The sequence below is a fragment of the Bactrocera neohumeralis genome, chromosome 6 (assembly GCF_024586455.1).
Source record: "Bactrocera neohumeralis isolate Rockhampton chromosome 6, APGP_CSIRO_Bneo_wtdbg2-racon-allhic-juicebox.fasta_v2, whole genome shotgun sequence".
NCBI classification, from domain to species: domain Eukaryota; kingdom Metazoa; phylum Arthropoda; class Insecta; order Diptera; family Tephritidae; genus Bactrocera; species Bactrocera neohumeralis.
The window spans coordinates 76,722,224-76,747,149 of record NC_065923.1 but is presented as its reverse complement, the minus strand read 5'-3'; the positions used below and the strand labels follow the sequence as shown (position 1 = coordinate 76,747,149).

The following is a 24,926-nucleotide window of genomic DNA, read 5'->3' as shown; positions in this document are numbered from 1 at the left end:
CTAGACAAATACACCATAGAGCTGTATTGGCGTAACTATGGTTTCGCAAAGCTAAAGCAAAACTTTTGTTGAGAGACCTCATCGCTTTCCGAGAAATGTCTCACCGCATATTCACTTCGCAAGAGGACTCCCTTCAGCCACAACACAACGGAGTGCAGAGCAGTGTCTATCAAACCCACATTTGCCGTAGGCATGCTGTGCGACTGCGAGATGCTTCTGGCCTAGAGTAGCTAGAACGTTGGAGATCTACTGAACTACTTACCCATAGTAAAGTTCATCTTGCCGCAATTGTAGGAGTTTTTACTGGGAACCAATAGGCATTGTAAGACTACAAATCCAGTCGGACGAAAACTGTCAAAGTTATACGGGAGAAGGTGAGGCACAGAGGTGAGGTGAGAAAATCCAAGCACTTTCTTCTGTTCCAAATTTTGCAGGACCGATCTTGAAACAACTCGGCAGTTATACCTTCGGCGAACCAGGAGGCTTAGCAAAAGCAGACATTGACCGCCTCAACAAATTTGTGATCGGCTCATGGCGCTTTGAGATCCTTTGTAATAAATTTTATATAAGTTCTAGGTACCACAATTGATCGGCGTTTTAAGCTGATCAAGTGAGATCCCTCTTAAGATTGGCGGATTTGATCTAACCTAACCTGACATATTCCATAGTCGTTTATTTTCGGAAATTTCAATGAGTTAAAATACATTTTTATTTTGATATAATTAATAAAATTTATTTATGTATAGTGCCATTCAATGCTTTGAATTTACATTTATGATAAAAATATAGGTTTGTTCTCGTATAATCGGAATTATCTGTGGTCTTTGGTGTGTGGCCCTGCGCATACAATTATTATGATTTACTAACAAGTTACATAATATATTAGGAGCTCACTTTTTATGTACTATTTTACACTTCCTTAATTACTAATTGTAACCATTTCATTAACTATTTATTAAAGTTTTATTAAAAAAATACGTATAATTATATATATTTGCTATACATAACAGTTATATATGCAGTATATATACATATTTATGTACAGATGTACCCGTGCATTGTTATACAGAGATACTGTTAGATGGTGGTGTACTTATGATTAGAACGAGTTACTGTATTTCAATTTTTGCCAACCGTTACGCTGCCTCTTTAACTGTCTTAAACTATTTGGTAGTCCATAGAAAAAGTATATTGACAAGCCTGTGGAGTGGTTAGAAGAATGTGTACAAACATATATGTATATACGGATACGTATAGATATGGTGAAGATAGTTATGTTGTGTTAGTTGCATTAATCGCTTGTTTCTTATAAGATTCGTTATTGATATGGATTAATAGTGGAAGAATGTTTTAGAAATCTTTGAATAATTTTTATCATACAGCAAAGAAATTAGTTGATTAGGTTTGGTTATGGCATGCAATCGGTATAGATAAAGGTAGTTACATTACGACTGATTAGTTATTAGCTTAGGCTAAGTAAGGACTAACGTGCACATATGCAAATGTAGCAAAAAGAAAAATTAATTATAGTTAGAAAATTAAGAATAATTAAAAAAATGATAATAATAATAAAACAAGAAAAATCGTTAACTTGGACCGAAGAAGGCATACCCTTCACAAATATAAAAGTTGTCTATGCAAGTACATGATTTTGATTGGTCAGTTGATATGGCAGCTATGTGCAAAAGTGGTCCGATCTGAACAATTTCTTTGAAAATTGTACAGTTAATAATAATAATCTGTATAAAACTTGGAGAACATACATATATATTCAAGTAAAAAATTTTTCCATGTAACGACTGCATTTTGAACGTTCAGTTTGCATGGCAGCTATATGCTATAGTGATCCGATCTAAACAATTTCTTGGTCGCTTGTACTGCTGCCTTGAATAATAATCTATGTCAAATTTCTTTGACATATCTCGTAAATTAAAAAAGTTTTACAAGGAAAAAAATTTTATTATTCAATCTGTATGACAGCTATATGCTTTAGGTTTCCAATCTAAAAAAAATTCATCGAATAGTCTATCTTTGCCTGAAATAATAATCTGTGCCAAATTTCTTTGAGATATCTCGTAAATTAAAAATGTTTTACATACAAGAATTACATTTTCATCGTTCAGTTTGTATGACAGCTATAATCTATAGTAGACCGATCAAAAAAAATTTAATCGGATAGCTTCGCGCTGCCTCAGATAATATTCTGTACAAAATTTCCTGATAATATTGGGTAGTCGAAAAAGTCTTTTCGTATTTCTACTCAAACTTCACATCGAAATTTCCAGAAAGGAATCGAACGAACCCTTATTGCGCTACACGAACTGATGATGCTGTGTGTCCGTAAACTTCACAAATTTCATTGGTGGCTAGCGTGGCATCTTTCCCTTTTTTATACAAAAATTTCAAAATGTAGCGAATTTCTTCATTATTGTTACTCTTTTTTGAACAGTTGTAACTATTTTTCAACTTCCTCGAATTTAATTTTTTTTGTTGAAATGAAGCTTAAAATCTCACCTTTCCAACACTATATGGTATGACACAATGTGATTGATAGCACTGGAGATATACGACTGCAACGAGATATATTGACAAATTACGAAAATACTTTTCCGACTATCCAATATATACATTTAAATGGTCCCGAGGTTACCTGCTGGGTGGCAAAATTAATATATTCTGTTCAGGGTATAAAAATACGTATATAAAACGTAAGCACTAATAAGCTTTTTTGTGCACGTTGTGAGCTTTTCAAAGCTGCGCTTATATGGCTTAGCTTAATATATAAGTGTTTGTGTACTTATCAACAATAACAATACAAATACAGTTATGTATTACACCTATAGAATAAAATAGTATTTAAGCTAACGAGTGTCTACGCCTACAACAACGAGCTTACACTAAGGCTTTGAGCCAGTTACTTGAGCTTTTTAAGTATTTGTGACTAAATATTTGTTTAATAAATTCCAACAATAAATATCTTTAACAACTACAATACTAAAATGCAGTATATAGGTTTGAATACGCTAATACATATAGTATGCCCTGCTAAGTAGGGTTTAAGCACACACATACACATCTACAATATGTATGCATGTAAATATCCGTTATAAAGTTTCGCGTGCAACGATTGTCTGCTATCCATACAGCTCGACGGTGCCGTTTGGTACGTGTTTCAGTAAGCTGCGTGCGTTCGTTATCACATTCGCGGCGTCGTCGGCGTTAATTTTGGTCGCGAGATTGTTTTCGGAACGTGCAATGCTGCCAGCCGCAGTGCCATTTGATTTGGGCCTAAGCATTGATTGCTCCTCGGCTACTTCTTGCACTGTTATTGGCTCGACGGACTTGGGTCGACGTATTGGCACTGCTTCGGGACGCTGTTGCAGGCGATGCGATGGCCCGCGTTTCAGCACGGCTTCTAGCTTTTGTTTAAATGGCAATGCCGCCTCTTCCATTGGTTCGGCTGTTTGTGTAGGCGCCTGTGGCGTTTCGTTGGCTTCCATTAGGCGCTGTAAACTTGGTCGTTCTTTGTTGGAACGCAGGTTATTGATTGTTTTGTAGAGTATTGGATCAAATTTCGGTGGTTTCGGTATACTGTTAAAATTTGCATCGGACGGTGCGGCTTCGTCGTTTGATTCGGCTAATCCTGTATTTACAATTGCTTGCAATACGAGTTGGCGTAGGTCCGTTTCACTTTTGGAATGTTTGAGTTGCGGTCGCGGTGAGGAGTTTGCCCTGGCCGGTTTATCTGCTTGTGTTTGCTCCTTTTGCGGAGTTTTGTGCGGCGTTACTTGTACCGGTGGGAGCATTAGAATTTTACTTAGCTTATTCTTAAAGTTTTCGGAATGTATGGGATCATCAATGGAGAGTAACGATGATTTGGAGTTCTTGCGTGCGAGTGACACATTCTCTTCCGTGCTTTTTGGCTTAAATTCACTGCTATCATTCTCTTCCGTGCGGTTTGGCTTACCCACACCGCTATCAGTTGAAATATTAGTATTTTGGAGATTTGTTTCATTATTATCTATTTCACCATTCGAAAACTGCAGATTCACCGCTTCGTTTAGTGATTTTTGGCGTGTCAAAGCTTCCGTAAGCTCAGCGCTGTTGAGTATGTCATCAACTAATTGCTTGGCAGCTGCTTGCGTGGCGGTGAAACGCTCAGTACCACTGCTAAGGCTGCTACAGCTGGAGCCCTTGCCGCTTTCCACCTCGGGCACCGCTTCCAAATCGTCCGATGAGTTGCTGCTGGTGTGCACTGTCGCTATCGTGTTCATTTCGATCACGCTCGGCAGCATTTCGGAATCCACGCTAAATTTGCGATAGTCCGGCATATTGGATGTTATTGTAGTGCCGACATCCGCCGCTTGCAACACATCGTCCAGCATTGCTATCACAGACTTTTCATCCTCACGCGTACCATCTTTCTCGCCATCTGACTTATCCAGTGAATTTTTCGACGAGTGACTGCGATTGTCTTCAATGTAGAAAACTTTGCCATTATGTCGCATCTCGATCAAGTCGTCGCTGACCTCATTCATATTCATAATTTCGTCTAGACTCTTCACCGTGTGTTCATTTTGTGCGCTTAAAGTGTTGTTGTTCGACACGCCATTGGCGCTCTTCGACTTCTTTAGCACACCATTTGTTTTCATATTCTTGTTTAAATGCCCATTGGCTGACGGTTTTGCGTTGCGCGCACTCTCTTTCAAGGCGCGCTCAAATGCCACGCGCTCGGGATTCCGTTTGGTGACATCACCAATGTCATACATGCACCAACAAGCAATGAATATTGGTATGCCTGCAATGCATTTTGGGTGGTGTGGTGTACAGGAAGTTAGGGAGTAAATAGTAAAACAATACCATTGTTAGTACAACTAAATAATTAAGCGCTAAGGAACATGCTTATATGGTACGTGTAACTTTCCGAGTTCCAAACATGGATGATGCCAATTGGAGTTAGTATTTTGTGTAAATAAAGCATGCAATCTAGCGTTATATGCATACTCACCAATCAACATCCATATACCGAAACGGATCCAAGTCATCACATCCAGCTGCAACATGAGGTAGATGTTAATAAACACGCTAATGGCTGGTAAAAGCGGCACTATGGGAACGCGGAATGTTTTTATGACTGGCTCACGGGGTTGCACGCAAATCATGACCAGCGTCAGTATAGCAAATAACACTAAAATGGGCAATAGAACAAGCACCCACAGTTGGTTTTCGAGCAGCGCATCATAAGCTTCTTTGAATATCAGACCGATGAATAGTGAGAGAAGACCTAAACAGAGCAGCGAGTTAAAGGAAAAAATTCAGACAATATAAAAAGCTTACAAAATACTGTTATTAAGGTGCCAACGATACGCGTCGAAAGCGAGTTTGGTGTGCTCAGATGCTTGATGTTGAACAATTGTAGTAATACAGCTTTAGCGGTGACTCGTGTACCCGAGGATGTGAGCATGGAGTTTTCGGTTAATGGTTGATTACCGCTTTCACAATCCGCAGAATCAGCAGACTCCATGTACCTGTCAAATGTGAAGCAGTTGCGTGAGTAAACAGAGTAATATGCTGATTGATTGTAAAGGGTCTTTCAACAAGAGCGCTACAAAAGTTTTTTTAAATAAAATATGGAACTCTATTTCTTTTGCATGGTGATGACGGGCACGTTTCATTCTCCGGAATAGCCTTGAGTGCCGAGATGCATGCTGCTTGGATCCGCTATGTCGTCTCAAAATGCTTGCCTTTCATCGGCAAGCGGCTTCAGTGCTTGCGTAAATTTGATCTTGTAAGGATGTAGGCCAAGATCTTTTCCGAAATTCGCCTCAACGACGTTACAGGGTTGGCCAATGCTTGAAAACGACGTGTGAGAGACTGATTTTGGTCTTCCTCAATTGATTGTAAATTTTAATAACTTCGAACTTTACTAAAGAGAAATGTTAAAAGTGAGAGAGAAAAAATATGGCGTCGCTTGCTGTCCCTATCGGTCTACTTTTGTAGCGTCCCTATTAAAAAACCCCGTTATATGATATATGTATACCTGAGTATGGTAATTGAAATGGCCACCACGCTGTAGGCCAGTAAAGTGCCGATTGACAGGAGACTAACCAGCTGCTGCAGATCGAACAAACCCGCCATGAGCGCTAAAGTAAGATAAATAAATAATTATAAAATCATTAAAATATAAATTAAACTTTGGAGTTGACAGTACGTACCTGTGAATATGGCGGCGCAGATCGAACCATTAACCGGCACGCGAAAGCGCGGACTGATCTTGCCCAAAAACCGAAATAGTAAACCATCATCGGCCATGGAGTACATGACGCGCGGCAATGGAAACAAGGCGCCAAATAAACTGGCTAACAAACCGATCAGTCCACCGATCGCCACGATCCACATGGCGAACGTCCAGCCGACTTGTTTGAAAGCAAATGGCAGTGGCGCATTCGGGTCTTGCTCGTAGTAGGGCACCATGAGTGTCAGCACTGTTGAGACGCCGAAATAGCAAAGGAATATGATCAACAGCGAGAGCAGGATGGAACGTGGTATGTTGCGGCGCGGATTGCGCACCTCTTCGCCGGTAGTAGCGATGCAGTCGAAGCCAACAAAACCAAAAAAGCACGTGGCGGCGCCTTTTAGTGTGCCTGCGAAGCCAAACGGAAAGAAACCGCCGGCGCCGATGTTGCCCGTTGCGGTGGTGGTGGCGTTGATGGCTTGCGGATCGATAGACCAGTTGGCGAAATTCGCTAAAAATAGGGAAAGCAGAGGTAAGTGAGTTTAGCTTGGAATATTATAAGCAGCTAACCTTTGATAGCACCAAAAATTATCACAAACAATAGTATGAAGATGTTGAGGCTCGTGCAGAAGTTATTAGCCAGCGCTGAAGTCTCCACGCCAAAGGCCAAAGCAACTGTAAAAAATGAGAAAAAAAAGTGCGTTGAAAGTCAAGCTCAAATTGTGGCGCCTTTTTTTCTTTTGTTTCCACTTTCATTTTATCATACATACCACCAAAAACAATGACTAGACCGCATGCAAAGAAATCGAAGTAGCTGCCGAGGAAACTAACGTTAATTGGCGCTATCTCGGCGAAGGTGTGCTTGAGCGTATCGTTGATTAACGTGTCCAAATAGAGACTGATGCCACGACAAACACTTGCCGTGCCGATAATATACTCCAACATCAGATTCCAGCCGATGACAAAGGCCGCAAACTCACCGATACAAACATAGCTGTAGACATAAGCCGAACCGGCTTTGGGCACACGCGCGCCAAACTCCGCATAACAAATGCCTGTGTTATAGTAAAAACAACCAAATTAAAAACAAATTGTTTTAGATGCACACGCCTATCATCCACATTACCTGCTAGTAAGGAAGCCAGTGCGGCGATTGCAAACGACAGCATCACAGAGGGTCCCGCCTGATCGCGTGCTATTTGCCCAGCTAACACATAAACGCCTGCGCCCAAGGTTGAACCAACGCCCAGCGCGGTCAGATCGAATAAGCCGAGCACACGATTCAGCTTCGTATCAGACTCCGTGCCCTCATTGGGCAAAACTTTTCGGCGCGTCAACACTTTCCAATAAGTTGTTTGCGGTGGCATTTTCGTGTAGTTGCAACGCGGCTTTCGGTGAAAGTGTCGCAAAGAGAAGTTCGAGGAGTTATCGTGGGCCGAACTGTTGTTAGACTGCTTGTGACTAAAGCTAATGCTGAGCAATCTGTAAGGAAATAATTTAATGTGTCATTAGTGTACGTCTAAGTTTTTAGTAACTGTTTTTATAATATTTTGTTGCACTCAATTGGATCAATGTTTTTCTATTGGCAGTCGCGCAGTTAATTGGATTATTGAGTTAATTGTACTTATGTTTGTATTGATAGACGTTGACTAGCGGCATTGTCTTTCGATAAGAACGTTGTCTATACGCGTATAACAGTAAATTTATAATGAGCAGCTATTAATATATATATAATCGCCAGACTGAGCGTTGTAGGTGCCGTAACTTGCACACTCCAGCGAAATGGGAGCGCGGTTGTGAGTGGTTCTGGAGAGGTAAGCTGTACAGAACTTAGATAAGAACAAGTGAGGCAACTTGTCTTATGTCGCTATTTAATGTATAATTATTACAGGCCTTATTACAGGTATTGTGTTATGCATTATAACCATAAAAGCAATGTATCAAAGCTGAGAGCAGTGGCGGATCTACGGGTGTAAAAACCCTCCACCTCAAAATCGGTGTTTTCTGTTCAAAATCAGAGGAATTTACGCAGTAACAACAATATTAGAACTACTGTACGTTGGAAGGAAATCCCAACCCAGTAATAAATTCTGGATCCGCTACAGCCTGAGGGCAGCTCGTTTTGTTTTTCACCTCCAAAGTCGGTGGTTTTTATGCAGAATCAGAGGAATTTAGGCAGTAACAATAATATTAGAACTGCTGTAAGTTGGAAAGAAAGCCCCTCCAGTAAGCAATTCTGAATCCGCTACTGGCTGAGAGCAGTTCATTTTTAGAAGGAACTCAACTTATAGCCGAATTTCAAGTAAATGTCAGCCCACTTTATGTTTTTTGCTACAGCTGTATCTGTACATAATCATTTACTTATTAATATTGAATTTTGATTTTAGTTAGCTGCCAATCAAAACAACACTGTAAAAAGCGAAGAACCACCGCAAGATTATGTCAAAATGGGAAAGCAATTAAAATTTTTATATATATTTGGGCTGCTACGTAGCGTTAGAAGTTCTTCCATTTTTGTGTGCTTTTCTTGTTGTAAATAGTGTGTGATTGCCTTTTATGCAACTTCAGTCAATCCAAATATACACAAAGGACCATTCATTCATTAACCTTCTTATACCCTGAATAGGTATATGGGTGATCTAGCCTCTCAGCTTTCGAGATATTGCTCTGAAATTTTGCATACATTCTTTTCTGCACAAGAAACTGCTCATTTATCGGAATCACCGATATAGAGCAACTATAGCATATAGCTGCCATGCGAACTGAGCGATCAAAATCAAATAAGTGTACGGAAAAGTTTCGTATTTGACGAGATATTTTCAAGAGATTCGGCAAGCGTTATTCCTATAAGCAATGCTACAGTCGTGGAAGAAATTGTTCAGATCGGACCACTATATCGTAGAGCTGTCATATAAACTGGCCAATCAAAATTAGGTGCTTGTATGGAAAACTTTTTCGTTTGGCAAAGTATCTTTACGAAATTTGGTATACGTTTTTGCTCTAAAGAACGGTATGATATACGCACAAATTGTTGAGATCGGATCACTATAGCATATAGCTGCCATACAAATTGACCAATCAAAATTAAGTGCTTGTATGGAAAACGTTTTTGTTTGACGATATATCTTCACGAAATTGGGTTTGCATTATTGCTTCAAGTAACGGTACAATAGCCGAACAAATTGTTCAGATCTGACTACTACATTATATAGCTGTCATACAAATTGAACGACCAAAATCACTTTTTGTAGGGGATCTTTTGTACTTATGAAGGGTAATGTAGCTTCCGTACAACCGAAGCTAACCCTTTTTCGTGCTTAAAATTATTTTATTTTTGTTGCAGTGACTTGCTGGCGCTGGAATGTCACTAAAAGCCACCCAGCTGCTTTTTTGCCCAATAAATAACTCATAAAAATAATTTGTAATTGATGTGATTGCATTGTTTGCCAAATAAAGCAAGTGGGCTTTTGTGTATGCATGTGTGTGTGTGTTCGCCTGTTAGGTGCATATATAGTGTATATATGTAATTATAAGTAAATCGCAAACATTCCTGCACGGATTTGCATAGCTGCAGCGCAAAGTCCATTGGATCGGCGTTTCGAAATCGTTAATGCATTCTTTAAATTTATGCACACACCAGCAAATCATATAAAATAATCTTTAATTCATTTTTTCTTAATTGAATTTTAAATACTATATTTTATTAATAGAACCACTGATTGTGGTTATCCCATTTTATGGTATATAGGTCAGCGAGCAGGGCTTCACTTGGCGTGCTACTTTGCAGCACATTCTCTGCTTATCAGCCATGAAGCTGGGCATTTCATATTTGCTAATGTTAAATGCATAACTTCTGGGTAGTGTTTTTCATAGAAGCCTTTAAGCAGTGGCTGTGTAAAGACTTAGAAATTTAAATTATTTGCTACTTAAAATGTAATCTCTCATACATACCATATGTATAGATAAATGTCCGCCTAACACCTTAACATTTTTGAATACAATCAATTTTATTTTTCTTTATAAGCTACCGGTTAGCTCAATAAATTCAGAAAATCACCTACAATTGCTGATAATGCATACACGTTTTGATGGATGACTGCGCGTTCGACTATGACTTATCACTTTTCACACAGCTTGTTAAATTACCTCTCTTAAATAAGTTTGGCAAAGTGAGCGACGGCATTGCTGATCAATCAGCTGTATTCAACTAAGTGGTAAATTGTTGTTGTTGCGCGAATACGTATCTAAGTGAAAGGTTTAGTTATTAAGTAAAGCCGATTTTTATTATAAAAACGTTAACATGTGAGCATTTAGCACCAAGATGATTACATAGGTGTGATTAAACACTCACTCTCAGGAGTTATATGAGTCATAAGTTTTTTCTCTTTCATCGAACTCGCGCTAATCGATTGGGGAAACACCTCAAATAATATATACTATATACATATATGTAATTATGTGCGCGTGTGTGGCACATAACTAATTAATTATCTAGCTACATGTATAACAGTAGTTTTTAGGGTCGTTTGGAAAGTTCTTAAGCTGTCACCAACATATTAACACCTGGTTGGGCACTTTATGTGCCAAAATGTCTATGTATTTGCTGCTTGAAGTAATTTTCAAATAAACAAAAAACAAGAAAAAACTAAATTCGACTGCAGCACAGCATTAAGACACTTCGCAGGTGCATTTCTTTCAACAGAAAATGGTATAAAATGATCTTTTCTCTTCTTTTTCTTCATTTTGAGCGGTGAGCTTGTGTGGCAGCTATATGCTATAGTGGTTCGATCAGAACAAAATCTTCGAAGATTTTACCGTTGCTTTAGAAAATAAGTGCTGCCAAATTTCAGGCAGATATTTTGACAAATAAAAAAGTTTGCCATACAAGAACTTAATTTTGAAACTTCAGTTTGTATGGCAGCTATATACTATAGTAGTCCGATCGGAAATCTTTCTTCAAATATTATAGCATTGTCTTGAAAAATAGTTCATGCCAAATTTCGTGTATATATCTCGTTAAATACGAAAGTTTCTCATACAAGAACGTAATTCTGAACGTTCAGTTTGTATGGCAGCTATATGCCTTAGTGGTCCGATATCGGCGGTACGGACAAATAAGTATATTTTTGACGATAAAACGCCGTATGCAAGATTCCACATGCTAAATAAACTTAGCTCATCAAGCTGATGAGATATACATATACATATCTACTGCATGGGCCTCCGATGTTAGCTTAAGGGTTTTACAAACTTGGTGGCGAACACATTTTAACGTTTATTAAACAAAAATTTAAATATTAATGCATCCATAAGCCATTATCACAAATATTAAAAATCTTTAATTGACTTATAGATTGCCAAAAGCACTAAGTAATATTTAATTAAGCCGAGATTTGTGTATAATTGGCGATATATAAAGCGAATGCATACAAATATGCGCTAGTTATAAGTAACCAGCAACAAAAAAACGCAAAAAATCACAAATTTGTTTGTACGTAAGCTTGGTCTTATCAATTTATTTGCTTTTCGATAAACACAAACGCTGCGACTCGAGTGTTCTTAAGTGTGAAACAATAAGTATAAGCGCAGAATGCTTTTTATTGCTGCCAATAACACGCACGCACTCACGACACTCATACGCCGTGTAATACCAAACACAAGCACACTATACATACACATGCTTATTGTGGAAGCTATGGCGAGGGAAAGTTAGCGGTTGGTGGGTAAAAGTAAACCATATCAAATGCTAATTGATTATCTGAAATTCTTGTATTCGCGTAAATAAGTAAATAAGGGAAACACCAAGCAGAGTTGTGTACAGGCACTGATTCAAGAGGTAATTTTAAGAAATACACAAAAATAGATTACCATGACGCATCGTTTGCATGCAGGTGGTTAGGCACGTACATATACATATATATATATATACAATATATACATATATAAGTAGGTGTATTTGCTCGCTGGGCAGGTTTTACGCCAGACATTAGCCAGATCATGCGAAAGTATTGTTTGGGCGAAGCATCAAGTCAATAACCGAAAGAGTCAAGCCGTTTAGCAGTGATAAAGGGATGCTCACTTCACCTGGCATTGGAAATGAGAGCGTAATTCACCTACCCGGCTTTGACAGTTTACTGGATTGGGTAGATTTTGACATTTGGCAATTGGAATGATTTATAGGTGCCGATTAAAATTCTATCAAACATATATGTGTTTGGAGGGATTTGTTGCCGTCTCTCATGATCAGTAATCAAAAATGTAAAACAGTGAAAATTACTGGAATAAGTTGGACATCCCTTTATCCCTGCCATATAGCATGCTAGTGCATTGCTGGTGCACTGATCGCGTGCTCAATGTAAATCAGTGAAGTAAAAAAGTAAAAGCTTTTCTGTTCATAAAATGCAAAAGCACAGTTGAAACTGTGACAAATCGTCAACAAGTGTTGCAAGTTCCTATAGGTACGATGCTGGAATGCGCACGTTTACAAATATTGCTTTCTAGAAATGGACATAGTGAACGCGCTCAATGACAAGAATTGTAATAAATTTGCTTATTTTTATTGTTGTTTTTTTTTAGTTTTTCTTAGACGAATATGATGATAATTACATCTAAAGCCAATATAAATAACCAGCCGCTTCGAAACTTTATTGCCTCATTGTTTCTACAGCGAAATGCTGGCAGTAGACCAGTGCAGAAGTCTTTGAAAATGGTTAAAAGTGAAATAATTTCATAGGCGATTGAAAATCATTGGAGAAGAGAGATAATTTAGCAAAAATGAAACGAAAAATTATTTACGGGCGAACTGTGGTCAGGAAGTAGAAGGCGAATGTTTGATTTTAAATTGTTTTAGAGGAACTTTTAAGAGTTAAAAATGATTTTTCTTATGACAAAGTTGTAGTTAGCTGTGTTTCCTACGATCCAGAAAACAAAAGTTATATGAAAAAGTTGTAGATAGCTCGATTTTCTTCGAGTCCTACTGGAAAAGTTCTAGGTAGCTCGATTTCCTTCGAGTCCTATAGGAAAAAGTTATTTGAAAAAGTTGTAGGTAATGAAAGGATCTAAAACGTTTGTATAAACACATTTTTCACATAACCTTAAAATTTATGTGAAACATACAAAAAATCCAAGTTTATGGGTTTTTTATTTTTATTTTGTAAAAAAAATCTTATTTTTCACGAAATTTGGTTCAAACTTACTTTCTTAAGAAATCTTATTTCGACATGAAATTGAAAAAAAAACCTAATTTTTAGTCAAATTTTCACACGTAAAAATAACACAGCTTTTAAAGAATCTGCAGGCTTCATGTTTGTTGAAATCTCTACTTTTTGACGGTATGAAAAATATTTAAATTTTTACAGAAAATTTTCTCAGAAATTGCCAAAAAATCACTACAATGACATTTTTGTTCAATATTCATTTTTCAAAAATTATCTACCCTGCTCTACAGCAAAAATAAGTATTGTTTTTTTTCTTATATTAATCACTTTTTTAAACCATTAATAACAAGTTCCCCAAACAACAAATTGTATTTCATTTTAATTTAAACAACTTTAACATATGTATATCGCCAGCAAAAATGCAAGAGAACGTATTATCAAAAAATCGAAATTGATTTTTTATTGCTTACGATTCTTAGCATAAACTTTTCAGCTTCCGCTGTCAAAAATAACTAATATATAATCAATATATAACCAGTATATACCCATTTTATAACCAAAAATCATTTTTTTTCCAATTTGAGTGCTTTCGTTTTTCTTATATAACTCTTCCGAGCACCATGGATTATGTATTTTTACTTTTGGCAATGATTAAATGATTTTTTCTGCGCATATCGACAAACGACTTTTAGCCTTAAAATTCTTGTAAGCTAAATTGAACGTCCAATCACTACATAAATATTACTTTGCCAGTTTTACATACATACATATATATAATAATGCGCCTACAACTTACGTAGTGGCATGCGATAAGACGGTGTTATTAAGTGCACGAGGGCCTCTGTTGTAAACAAACCCTACTTACACAATTTTATAGCCAACTTGCATATGATTGCCACTTACGAAGAATTAAGCAAGATTTTGAAATTTCAACTGCAATAAAGTAAGAATCATATTCAGCGAAGGTCGTGGTTGAAGGGCTGTGATTACACTAATCTAATCTTGTTGAGTTTCGTTTATTTAACAATTAAAATCTCGCTCTCCCAATTGGAGCGCTTGATAATATTCTTGTAGTAAGCAACAGTATTTGTAAAACACTTACTACTTATATGTGTGGCATTTTTAATTTGGTTTTTGTAGGCAAAAATCAAGAGGATTTTTTTTTAAATACCTATGCCTACTGTTAATATTGTCATCCAATTGGAATATGTGTTTTTTAACAATTTGAATACATTTTATTTGTGATATTTTTAACATGTTGTCATTTTGATATATAGTATGCTGACGGTTGCCTTAGTTCGTTGCATTTTTTATAGCATCAAAGGGTATAAAAAGATATTTCGCTTGATTTTCATAGGTCAGTTTGTATGGCAGCTATAAGCTATAATGACCCGATCTGAACAGTTTTTTCGGAGATGGGTATAACTGCCTTTAAGAATAATCTGTACCAAATTTCGTTATAATAACTTGACAAATAAAATAGTTTCTTATACAAGGATTTGAGTTTGAGAGGTCAGTTTGTATGGCAGCTATATGCTATAGTAGACCGATTTAAACAATTTTAACGGAGATTATTGCGATACTATTGCTTATAATATATGCCAAATTTCGTGAAGATATCTTAACAAATAAAAAAGTTTTGCATACAAGGCCATAATTTTGATCGGTCAGTTTGTATGGCAGCTATATATTATAGTGATTCTATCTAAACAATTTCTTTGAGGTTTGTAGCGTTGACTTAGATAATGATCTGTGCAAAATTTCGTAAAGATGATGTTATAAATGAAATAGTTTTCAATACAAGGACTTGAGTTTGATCGAACAGTTTGTATGGCAGCTATACGCTATAGTAGAATTATATCGGTGATTCCGACAAATAAGCAGCTTCTTGTTGACAGAAGCATGTGTGCAAAGTTTCTTTTCGTTTTGGGTGTTACAAACTTAATACTCTTACCGTTAATTACCCTGCCAGTGTAGTCTTCTATATAGTTTTATTTCTTATAAGAAAATACTAATTTTATATATGTATGTACACTTACCGTTTTTCCAATTTTTTCTGCAGTTCTTGAATCCTGCTGACGTAGTTATGTGTATTTTTTAAACATTTATTTTTGCTGTGTTCATTTATCGCAAGTTTTAAATGCAACTTTCGTGTATTTAGTTGCCGAAACACATGCGTCCGTGCTCAACAAGTATTCATTTACTATCTCTTAATCACATTATCTTATTTAACTTCATTATAAAAGATATGTAGATAAAAAGTCACTGAGATCCAACGTTTTGCTGCTCAGTAAACACTCTTTCACAAACAAAAAATAAATCTAAATATATGCAAACTATTTAATTGATATAAAAATTTTATTTTTTTATATTTAATTAGTGTAACAAATAACAAAAAAAAATATTGTTGAGTTTCTTGCAGCCTCTCAGCGCATTGACACTTTCGCCCTCAGCTCGCACGTAATTTGCAACCTGTTGCCGCTTTTGCACTTATTACCGCTGCCGTCGGTGTGCCCGTCTCAACTGTCACACGACGTGTTTACAAGTGCCGAGTAGGCAGCAACGTATCGGGTTACGCATCAATTATGAACCCAGCCTCACTTCCCCAGTCCGCAGTCGCTACGGCTACAATCAAATGGAGTGAACAAAGCTAATAACAACAAATCGAACAAATGCAATAACAGCAACAACAACAACAAATGCAAAAGTTATAATAAAGCGTGGAAAGGCTACAGAACAGCATACACGCACACACAACCACACGCTCAGGCATATCAAAATACGACATGCATGCAAATACGCGAAAGTAGGTAGCCAGACAAGCGTTTGAATAAGGAAAAAGGCACAAAAAATACAGCAAAAACGTTGTGAAAAGAGCAAACAATGTAAACAAACAAACAAGTAAACAACTTAAACAATGGAACTCCAGATAAGACGCGGCGTATGCGCCCCTACAGTGCGCGTAATTAATAAGCGGCGTGCCATAAGGCATTATTGTCATATGTGCAGGAAGACAACGCTTGTATGTACTTTATGTATGTATGTATGCACACAGCTACTGATAACGTGAGCGCAGCCTAGCGGCAGCAAGAAAGCGAAAACTTCATAGAGGATCTGGTCAAAGAGGCATGCGCTTGCGATCACTATTTTATTTGATAAGCATCGCAGGCAACAGTACTGCTTACATGTGCACTAGTAGCGGACTAGTGTAGTGTTTACATAGTTTGGCGTTGCAGCGGCATAGGTGTGTGGCAGGTAAAAGGCAAAGGGAGGAAAGAGGTTAGTAAAAACAAATATGGTATTTAGTGTATACAACAACAGCAAAACATAATAGACTCTTGAACTGCTGTGAAAGTAAACAACAAAAATGTAATTGTTTGTTAATCGCTCGACGATCTCCGAGTAGTGAGCGCCCGTGCGCGTTAGTGTTGGGACGCCGTGTTTTCAGGAAGCCAGTACAACTTTGTAAACCCTCCTATACATATATACGTACATATACATATATAAATAAATGCACGTATGTAAGTATGTATGTAAGCATATCGTTTTGATTAATATTGGGTAGTCGAAAAAGTCTTTTCGCGTTTTTAATCAAATTACAACTTACCTTTTTATATTTATAATGAACTTTTATGGACCAAATATGTACCATTTGGTCGACCACTTTTGCCATTTTTCCGCTAGAGACATTATTCCATCAGTGTAAAACCTTTCTGGTTCTCGGCGAAAAACTGCGACAAGTAATTTTCACAGGCTTCTCTTGAAGTCAACTTTACTCCACTAAGGGAGTTATGCATTGACCGGAACAAATGGTAGTCCGATGGTGCAAGGTCAGGGCTATATACCCAGCAGCCAACGAAGCTCTAACCCGTTACCATTCCGCAGTTATTGAGACTGAAGTGGCTGTCCAAGCGAGCTCATTAGCTTTACAGTTTCCTGCAATACCGCTGTGATCAGACACGCAAATCAGTTCAAACATATATTGTAATAACTCGATGCCAGAGATAAGGAGTCTAAACATTTTCCCACTAGTATTGCGCCCACAGTCTGCGAGCTCAAGGCTAATAACGCTGTCCTACTATCGCAGCGGATATTAAATATCAAAAAAAAAAATATTGCTTTCCGAAACAGTAGATCTATTGCAGCCGCTTGGTAGACGAAAGCTGATGGATAGTTCTTGATACATAGTATACTCCACCACCAGTTCTATACCACCTCCCCACTCCCTCTCCTCCAGCGAGTGCTTCCATCCCATACTTCCCTAGAAGGTAAGAACAGCCAAGGCTTAGTTCAGAAACCTGGTAGTCCAAGTATTTGCCAAGTGCGTGCCTGATTCGTTGTCATCTAAGTACTTAAATTCTCTGAATCTCAGAGCTGCTTTCATGGCCATACATCTTCCGATTATGTCCACGGATGCTATTTGCAGCATGAAATTGGACAACACAGTTGGTGTGGTCTTCTTTGAACTTCATCTTACATATTTACTGGTGTAGACACCATTTACGGTTATAGCTAAGATACCAAGTGCAGTAGGGTCTTTCTCCATCTGATGTCTCCAACAGAGTGGAGGTTTTTCTTTTCTTCTGCTTCCCCCGGCGGGTACTGCGTCGAATACTTTCAGTGCTGGAGTGTTTTCATCCATGCGGACGAAATTTTTCTTTGAACACTTCCTAATTTTTTCGCAAATTTGTTCTTTTCCATAGTCTTCCACCTTACAAAAATTCGGTAGAGCATTATAGGCTTAACTATGGTTTCATAGAACAAAAAAACTACCACTGTTGGACTCCCCGTCTCTTAAGTTGGGTTTCGAGTAATTATAAGATAATGATCTTGCTATTACCCTTTTATGCTATACGATTTGCATTTGTGTAGGGTATTAAGGCTTCGTGACAGCCGAAGTTATTTATTTTTTATGTTAGATATGTTCATACATTCCTACAAACATCTTTAAAGCGGTTCCTTGATCAACATATAATCCGCTTTATTAAAAATAATTAACTTTTTCTATTAACTTTCATATTTAATAAAAACAATAGCATATACATATATAATATGGATATATTCGTAACTAATTTATAATGTCATAGAAGCTTACTATATAAACAGACCTGAAAATAATCGCTACATATCAGTCATGGCGATCGCGTTTCTTTAATTTGCTCATAAACGATTTTAGTTAAGTCGCCAGTATTACCACTAGTAAACGCTATCTAATCGCTATCTTCATAGGTATGCATAATTATAGGCTTTATTAACTAGTTTACACAAGCAAAAGGATAGTTTCGCGTTCTTTCCGATATACTAAAGACCCAGCGATCTTCGCAATTCGTTCGGAATGTGTTACAGTGCACTAAAATCCAATTGCTCAGTTCTCTGCCTCGAAAGCACGTATTTATTTAACCCAGCTTACTTTAGCTTGTATACTCAATGATGCGTCATTACTTCGTAATAATACTTAATTGAATCTCATACGCTTCCGCAAATTGGTGTAATTCGATTCACACGCTGCCAGCTCCCGCTCGACGACAAGCACGTGCTAAACAAGCACCGATTCATTGCTACGCACAATAAATAGTATTAGAAAAGTGATTAATTTTAGCAAAATATTTTACTTTGCTTTGTTGACTATTCAATTTTCCAGCGAAATTTTGTTTTGTTGATCGGCTCCGTAGCTGGGAGACCGAGCGCAAACTGAGGCGACGCGCAACGACATTTGACGTAGTTTAAGCCAGCGAATTCAAACACAAGTGTAAATATGTAGTCAAATACGAATAACCCTTTTTTGAAGAGAGGCGTAACACAAAACTTCTTATTTTGCACGCATTTAAGTTTAACGTTGAGCTAATTTATGAGTTAACGTAGATACTATATACATGCAGGTACGGTTCTGTCGACCAACCTAGTACAAACTAAGCCAGTTAGCTTCCCGAAACTTGGAACCACGGAGCGGCACAGCTAGACGAGCTCTTTGACGTAATCAAAAGTTACCGTAGAAACTGGCTTACCGCAGAAAATGAGAAAATGCGGGGACAATTAAGTAAGCGCGCCACTATCCCCGAGCCAATTACCTCGAAGCGGCAAGCGACATGCCCTCTGGAAACTCGAAACATTGCAATCACGTAACGAAAAGGATGGTCAGTGGCTAAAATCTTGCTCGAAAGGACGTAAAAGTCTCACGCAGTCCCTTAAAAGCACAGAAGGAAAGACAACAAGGGAAGAATACAGCTGCAAGTCAGCGAGCATATAATAGGCGCAAGCGACAGTCAGTGGCCGCGATCATTAGGCCAGCAGAAGTCAATAGCTAAGCAGAGATCCTTAAGAATATTCGAAGCAATGTAGATCAAAGAAACTGATGTCAAGATTAAAGGGATCCAAAAAGCAAGAGCCAGGACACTACTATTAGAGCTGGAGAATTTAGAGTTTCAAACCTTAGGTCTCTCAAACCACACAACCATGGGAAGGGAAATATCACCTTAATGACAGAAAATGGCAGAAAGTAGTATCAAAAAAGCAGAGTAATGTAGAGTGAGGCAGCCGAAGCCGATCTTATAGAGCTGTGGCGAAATAAAATGCCACAGCTTGGAATCTGTTTTATGAATCTTTAACGGCAGAGAGGCCAGTCTAGATTAGTGAGAAGATTAAAGTTAATCTCATCACTTAAAATTTTTGGTCGGAACATGCGGTGTGATCCGATTTAGCCATTCTTTCTGTATTTTTGAGATATCGATCTGAAATTGTGCTGACTTTCTTTTCTCGCAAAGTAGCTGTTTATTTGTGGGAACCATCTACATCGGACTACTATATCATATAGCTGCCATACAAATTGTTCGATCAAAATCTAGTTCTTGTATGGAAAACTTTTTTATTTGTTAAGATATCTTTAAAAAAATTTGGCTTGCATTATTATCCAATACAACGTTACAATCTTCGAAGAAATTGTTCAGATCGGATGACTATAGCATATAGCTGTCATACGAACTGAGCTCTCAAAATCAAGTCTTTGTATGGCATATATTTGTAAGGCATATTTTAACTGCGTTGCCACCAAAGTTGGCGTTTCTTCTATTTGAAATACATTGTCATTAACGCAATATTTTTTTTTCAAAATCAAAGGTTTTCTAGTTACGCTGTACATAGTGTAAGCGTTTGGCATGTACATATGTATGTAAGTATTTGAAATTCGATTTCGAATGCGAGCGCGAACGTGAACGTGGTCAATTAACGTTTCGTCAAAGCGCGGTTTTAATATCGTTTTTGTTGTTATTGTGAGCAGTATGTTTTATTTCTGTCGTCGCTGTATAAAACACCGTGTGTGTATGTGCACAATAAATTTTCGCATTTTATAAGCGGTTATTCGCCGCGCTCATGTTGTTTTTGTTGTTGGCGAGTTTTAATTATTCCGGCGTATTTTGTACGTTCTTCCCCTGAGTGTATTGTACTCGCTTACTTACTTGTCGCCCGGTGTCACTTAGGTACTAACTGACTGACTGATCGACTGGCTGAGTGGCCGCTGCTTAAGTGGTTACCGGTCAGTCGACGTCGAGATGCATTCGCAAATATTTTTGAAGCGTGCAAGCTTTTGCAAAAAACAAAAAGCAATAACAACAACCACTTGTATATGCAAGTGCTTGTAATATTTAAAGGCGACGTGAAGTTAAACGCTTGTGACGCTTGTATATACATAGATATGTGTATAATATTTATAAATAATTGCTCGCAATCACACACACACACGCGTTTGATATATTCGGTTATATACATATGTACATTGTACTGAGTTGTAGAAGTATTTATTTTCGAAGCATATTTGTGATGAATTCCTGCCTGTATTGATTGTTGTCGATTATATTGTTTTATTGTGACCCGTTGGTATGTATGTATGTATATTGAATATGGAAATTATATCTTCACCGTTTTAAATAAATTTTGTTTAGAATTATCTTTTCGAGTGCCCTTTAGTAAGAAGTCTAGGGCCTTAAGTATATATGTTTGTCTGTTTGTTAGACATATGCGAGCAAATAAATATGTACATTTATAGATAGTTGTGTGCTAGAAGCGGTATAAAAAGTTAAGCTGTTCGCTACTTGCTAGGAGGAGCAGTTTTGAAAATGGCAAAAATACCCTTCACAGCTGTATTCTATAGCTTAAAAGGGTATAAAAAATCTTTATCTTGATTTTGAGCGGTGAAGTTTATTCAGAAACTACAGCGCTGACTAGCAAGTATGATTCATACGAAATTTCGCAAAGAAATTTTGTCAAATAAAAAAGTTTTCCATACAATGACTTAATTTTGATTGGCCAGTTTGTATGGGAGCTATATGTTATAGTTATCCGATCTAAAAAATTTCTTCGGTGTTTATAGCATTGACTTGGTAAATAACTCACGCTAAATTTCGTGAAGATATCTCAACAAATAATAAAGTTTTCCATACAAGAACTGGATTTTGAACGATCAGTTTGTATGAGAGCTATATGCTATAGTGATGCGATCTGAAAAAATTTATTCAGCAACTATGACGTTGACTTCGAAAATAACTCATGCCAAATTTCCTGAAGATATCTCAAATACAAATTTAAAAAAAACTGAATTTTTAACCATACAATATGCATAGTTATCCGATTTGAAAGATTTATTCAGAGATTATAACGGTAATACAAAAAATAACTCATGTCAAATTTCCTGAAGATATCTCAACTAATAAAAAAGTTTTCCATACAAGCACTTGATGCCGATCGTTCGGTTTGTATGACAGCTATACGCTATAGTGATCCGATCTGAAAAATTTCTTCAGAGTTTGGAGCCTTGCTATAATTTATAATTCATGCGAAAATTTATGAAGATATCTCTGTAAATACAATAGTTTTTCTTACAAAAACTGAATTTTGAATTGTCAGTTTGTAGGGCAGCTGTATGCTATAAAGCTCCGATTTAAAAAATTTATTAGGAGATTATAGCTTGGGATTAAATAATAACTCTTGCTAAATTTCGTGAAGATATCTCGTCAAATCGAATCAGCTGGTCACGTAGATTTTCATATTCATATTCATATTTTCGTTTTTCTCTTCTGGTTGCTATAAACTTCTTGCCAAACTTAATGTTAGCTGGGTTCACAAATTATATAAGCTTCGTTCCAATACCGTATTAAAGAAGACAAGCAGCTCATAAGCGTTACAAAGCTTTCAAAAAAATTTTCATTATAAATTACAATTATAGCAGCAAGCTACCGTGTAAGTATGCAAATATGCGTGTGACGTGTGGTATGTATGTTTGTAGCTATGTAAACAAAGAAGTAATAAGTCATGAATTATTCTCACTTTCATTGAAGTGTATAAAGCGCATTGCGGCGTGACTAAATTAATGGCGAATGATCAAAGTTCCTGAAAGGTTATGCGAAACCCCCTTTCCTTCCCTACGCCACACAAGCAAGCATACATTTTGATGCGCTGCGCAGCTGAGCAAGCGAACGCGAAATAATGTTGAATATTGCCATATAATTGCTGAAAGTAAGCGCCGTTAAATATGTAACAAGCGTAGTAACTCACACATACACACATACACTAATTTGCCTCAGACGAGCTACGAAAACATGTTCACATCTGCAAAACTTTCAGTAAACCCAACTACAAGCACAAATATGACACGAACTCCAGCCGCACTGATAACGGAGATAAGGATCAACTGACGTTCGTACCACATACACGGCCTATGTATGTTTTTCTGTGTGTCTGTGTGTACACATATTTAGTCACAATCCACACACGCGCACAAGCATTCCATTCGATTTCTTTGTGTGCAGCAAATATTTACATTTCAGTTGAATGATAATCACACAGTTTCAGTTTCAGTTCCAGTTCGCAAAAAAAATAATAACGCTAATTGCGGCTAGAATGCGAGAAGCGCGCTGAAAAAACTAATGCAAATAAGCCGTATCTCGAGCCAACACTATCAGCAAAATCAGCAAGATATCCGCGCTAGTGCAGTGACTAACCAAATTGAAGCTGTCCGAACAGACGACGGCGCACGAAGCTGGAAACGACAATCGAAAAAACAATTGTTTTTGATTACTGAGATAAGCGCACGTCTTGTGAGAATTTACGGCCATTAAGGTGATTACAACCGGCAAGCCCGATACCGACACTTTCGAGACTTTCAAGCGCTGCGATTGCTGAGCTACGACTGACTGAGCACCGAGCGCTAGCGCGCCGAGCACCTGTTGGCCCACAACGTACATGCCAGCAGCCTTCGTCACCCTCCCTCTCAAGCCTCGACTGCACCTGTAAACAAGTGGAGCAGCGCGCACGCAGCCCCGTGTTTTGGCTGAGCGCTGCCTTGTTGCCGTTGCTTTTGTGTGGCGCTGATATTGTATAAGCGGTTGTCGAAGGGCAAACGCTGCTCTGCTGCTCTCTGTTTACTAATGCCAGTACATTTGTTGACATTATGTTAGAATAATTTCGACGCAGGCGCTCTTATATTAACAATTTGCGCATATCCAAATCTGTACAATGTCTAAAAATATGAACTTTTAAGCTTTTTAGTGGCAAGTATAAGATTTTTTTTAGCTCTTGATCCTTATCTCGAAAATCCAGCGAAATTACGAAACCCACTCTAGTTGTGTGTGCGCGAGTATGGTTCTTTGCAGCTGTAGTAGTATCTATGTATGTATGTTTGTTTGTATTAAAAGCAACGGTAAACAGCCAAATTCACCTTAGGTGGTTGGTTGCTGCTCTGCTGCGTTCTCCGCTGCTCTGGCTCTTTGTCAGTCAATGGTGATAAGATACGCGTATCTGCCGTTGGTGTCTGGTTACGTGAAAACCAGCGGGCACTTATCAGACGCCACGAAAATGCCGCATCACATTTTGTTGACTGGTACTTAAGCAAGAAAAAACGTTAACCGAAGCTAGTACACCCTTCACAAATAAAGAAGTTTTCACACAAGTACTTGATTTTGATCATTCAGTTTATATGGCAGCTATATGATATAGTGGGCCGATCTGAACAATTTCCTCAGAGATTATGCTATTGCTTTAAAAAACAATCCATGCTAAATTGCGTGAAGACATCTTGTCAAATAAAAAAGTTTTTCATACAAGAAATTAATTTTGAAGGTTCAGTTTGTATGGCAGCTATGTATATGCTATAGTCATTCGATCTGAATAATTTCTTCAGAGTTTCTACAGTTGCTATGAGCAATTATCCAGACCAAATCTCGTGAAGATATCTTCTCAAATAAAAAAACGTAAACTTGATCGTTCAGTTTGTATAGCAGCTATATGCTATAGTGGCCCGATATCAGCGATTCCGACAAATTTAAAGCGTCTTTTGAAGAAAAGAATGTGTACAAAATTTTAGATTAATATCTCACTAGTTCGCGTATATGAAGACAATCGGACATATGAACAGCGCTAAAGCCACTCAGCTCGTCCTGCTGGTCATTTATATACATATACATTTTATAGGTTAGGTTAGGCTAAGTTTAACCTGTAGGCCAATAGACCACTTTGGTACTTTGCGCTACCAGATGGACTTCACTTGC

At 37.6% G+C, this 24,926-nt stretch overlaps 1 protein-coding gene across 6 annotated transcripts; it reads right to left on the bottom strand.

Moving 5' to 3' along the window:
- Positions 1 to 969: 969 nt before the first annotated feature.
- LOC126761403 (cationic amino acid transporter 2) lies at positions 970 to 23,558 on the bottom strand. Of its 6 annotated transcripts, none has more exons than XM_050477529.1 (10): positions 23,382 to 23,558; positions 15,432 to 15,713; positions 7,362 to 7,717; positions 7,006 to 7,290; positions 6,806 to 6,910; positions 6,216 to 6,746; positions 6,041 to 6,143; positions 5,338 to 5,528; positions 5,009 to 5,284; positions 970 to 1,200 (listed from the first exon to the last, which is right to left on the bottom strand). In XM_050477529.1, exons 3-10 carry the CDS (start codon positions 7,600 to 7,602, stop codon positions 1,100 to 1,102), a joined length of 1,833 nt encoding a protein of 610 aa, XP_050333486.1. In that variant the 5' UTR covers positions 7,603 to 7,717; positions 15,432 to 15,713; positions 23,382 to 23,558; the 3' UTR covers positions 970 to 1,099. The 6 variants fall into 6 exon arrangements, with proteins under 6 accessions (XP_050333486.1, XP_050333481.1, XP_050333483.1 ...); XM_050477524.1 differs by having other exon boundaries at positions 1,200 to 4,798; positions 23,201 to 23,558; XM_050477526.1 differs by having other exon boundaries at positions 1,200 to 4,798; positions 15,432 to 15,691; positions 23,201 to 23,558.
- Positions 23,559 to 24,926: the final 1,368 nt, after the last annotated feature.